We start from the raw sequence: 2653 nt of genomic DNA, 5'->3' as shown, positions 1-2653 counted from the left end.
TATTATATATCATTACATTTTAATTTTTCAAACTAATGCAGGATTTCCGAAAACATCAACCCTGATCATAGACAACATGGAGAACATATCCTCCTTATTGTTTGGTAACGTTTTCCTTGCTGCTTTGTCTACAGACCAGCTATACATTTCCAAATGTAAAATGGGGTTCCCAAATGTGGATGTCATATGTTTTGTGTGTAAGGTTGACACTATTTTTACAAACAATGCCAAGAGAACGTTGATCACAAAGTTTCAGATGTTTAGTCAACTTCCATATTTTTGCCCTGCTTTTAGTTTGTAGTTTCCATTTGTTGCAACTGAAAGCTATTCAGAGTAGATGTACCAAGTGGTAGAAGTGAAATCCCCGTTTAGTTGGAACCCGTGGCAATACAGAAAAAAAAGCTGGCACTCTTAGCATTGTTTTTGTCTTTGACTTTGCATTATGCCGTAACATTAAACAGCACCTCATACATTACAAATGGAAAGTGGAAACTTAAAAATAAACTGATGCTTTGTCAAAAACATAAATGCAAGCTATAATAAGTCGGAAAAAAGGTAATGGCATGTTGTTGCAAATCTTAGTACCCGATATATACAATTATTGTGATGCTAGAACATTTGTCGTCATGATGAATAGCTGGTGAAAACATTTCTCGTTTGTAACAACCTGCATGCTAGAAACTGAGCGCTGTCTCTTTAACAGGCTGCATGGTGCTCTGCCCTGTGCTCTGAGCATAGTGGGGGAGGGAGGGGGAGGGAGGTTGTTGATGGAAAGATGAGCCCTGATTGGCTGGGTCTTACTGAGGGCAGTGACATCACACGGAGGAGAGGCCCTGTGGTGTAAAATAACATCTCCTTTTATGGGACAAGCTGGATCGTTCCATTCTCAAAGAGAGGTGAAACTGTGTTCCCCTTACTGCTCACTTAATACTGTCTTGCTCCCTGTAGATGTTAATTTCCTTACAGGCTGTGATGCTGATTTGCAAATTAATCCAGCTGTATGGCTGTTTTCAAACCCAGCTCATTTAATTTGTTAATCCTCTTTAAATGAAACCTTATTTTATCCCCTTTTTGTTTTACTGCTCTTGATTTTCTTTTCTTTTTTAAAAGTTTTTAAGGTGTGATAATCTGCCAAAAGACTTTACTCTCTTTTCTTGCTCTTTCTCTACTTTAATTTAAACTTGAAGGTGTAATCAGTTCATAGATATGTATTACACTGTTTCAGGAGTATTTATAAATCTGTGTTGCTGTGCATTGTGCTTCCATAACATTATGCCCTGATTTTACCATGAACATTTACACACTCACCCACACCCCATCTTGTTATTCAAACTCATTTAAATCTCAAAACCACACCACAACACAAACAAACAAACAAACAAAAGCAACTGCTCCCCTTACACTTCATTTAGCATTTGACCACCCCCGCTGTTTGTGGATGTGGTATCTACCGAGAACGAGCAGTCGCCTCCCCTCCCTAAGTCAGATTTGTCACCACTCCAAGGAAATGAGCTGTGCCTTCGAGTAAAGAAACTGTAGTTACACTCTTCCAGCTGGACGGCCACAGCCAGATTTTGAAAGAAAAGAGGGCCAGGGTGTCTTCACCGGAGGAAGTTGCCGTTGAAATTTAGGCTGACAAAGTCATAACGAGAATACTTCTGAATCCCTGGGAGATCCTTTGAATCCTCCTCCTCCCTCCTCCTTCCAATGTTTCAGTGGTCGGGGCCATGGCCTCTCAGTCAGGGTAAGAAATGCACAGCTAGTTGGCTGCTTGACTTATTCCTCTTGAAAGAATAAAGCTTTGTTTTCACTATGTTGTACAAGTCCTACAGATTTAGTTTTGGCTGGTCGTACTTGAATGCCTGTCTCACAGAATCCCTGTCCTGTATTCATGGTGCTCAGATGACCATCACTTCTTTGCCTTTCTTTTTTATTGTGTTGAAGACGTGACCTGGATGTTATGTTGTGAGTTAGAAAGAGACCAATGAGCAGATTGATTGAGGTACAGAGTGAACTGCAGACTTTGACCTTTTCAGTCTGGCACACTGTTGAATGATTGCAGTAGATCTAGCTTGAAGACCACAATTTGATCAAAGTAAATGTCATTTTGACTTGTGCTCTGTGAAAATGTATTTGCTTAAGCAAAGCTTTTCTTATATTCAAACAAAAACATTGCCTTCCTTACTATGTTGGCAGCTGATCAACACCGTAGGGCTTGGGCCTTGGATGCACGATCAACGAAAAATTCAAATCGATGTTCACTTATGATCTGTTCCTCTTAATGTTTGCTCTGCAAATAATTACAAATTAAATTGCATGTCTTGGGTATTTACCGAACTTGGCTGATATATAATATTAGGATAGGTGCCCTCTAGTGCTTTTTCCCCCAGAAGCCCACAGGTTTAATGGCAGCTACATTTGCTGGTATTGAGTCATATCTGTGAACATCCCACAATTTTGGTCATTTTACATTGGACATATAAGGCCATCTTTTACCAAGCAATTCCTAAATACTTGGCTTATGAATACCATGGGGGGAAAAGCTCTCCACCAAGTGGTAGTAGTTGCTCTGTCATGTTAAACATGAGACTAATGTTGTAGTATTTACTTTTCGCTATATCCATGTTGTAAACAGTACATTGGCATGTGGGAA

At 39.7% G+C, this 2653-nt stretch overlaps 1 protein-coding gene across 3 annotated transcripts in view; it reads left to right on the top strand.

The window, feature by feature from the left end:
- Positions 1-2653, top strand: part of aff4 (AF4/FMR2 family, member 4) — a 31914-nt gene that overhangs the window by 7455 nt on the left and 21806 nt on the right. For 2 of the 3 annotated variants that reach the window (XM_010779271.1, XM_010779270.1), the window contains exon 1: positions 1514-1744. The exons of the other annotated variant lie outside the window; for it this stretch is intronic. In XM_010779271.1, coding sequence (XP_010777573.1) covers positions 1728-1744 — 17 coding nt within the window. In that variant the 5' untranslated portion in view covers positions 1514-1727. Of the gene's footprint in view, positions 1-1513; positions 1745-2653 lie in introns of those variants that run through there. 3 annotated transcript variants of the gene reach the window in all.

Source organism: Notothenia coriiceps, unplaced genomic scaffold, assembly GCF_000735185.1.
Source record: "Notothenia coriiceps isolate Sejong01 unplaced genomic scaffold, NC01 NC01_scaffold00020052, whole genome shotgun sequence".
In the NCBI taxonomy this organism is placed as follows: Eukaryota; Metazoa; Chordata; class Actinopteri; order Perciformes; family Nototheniidae; genus Notothenia; species Notothenia coriiceps.
This window is presented reverse-complemented; position numbering and strand designations above follow the sequence as displayed.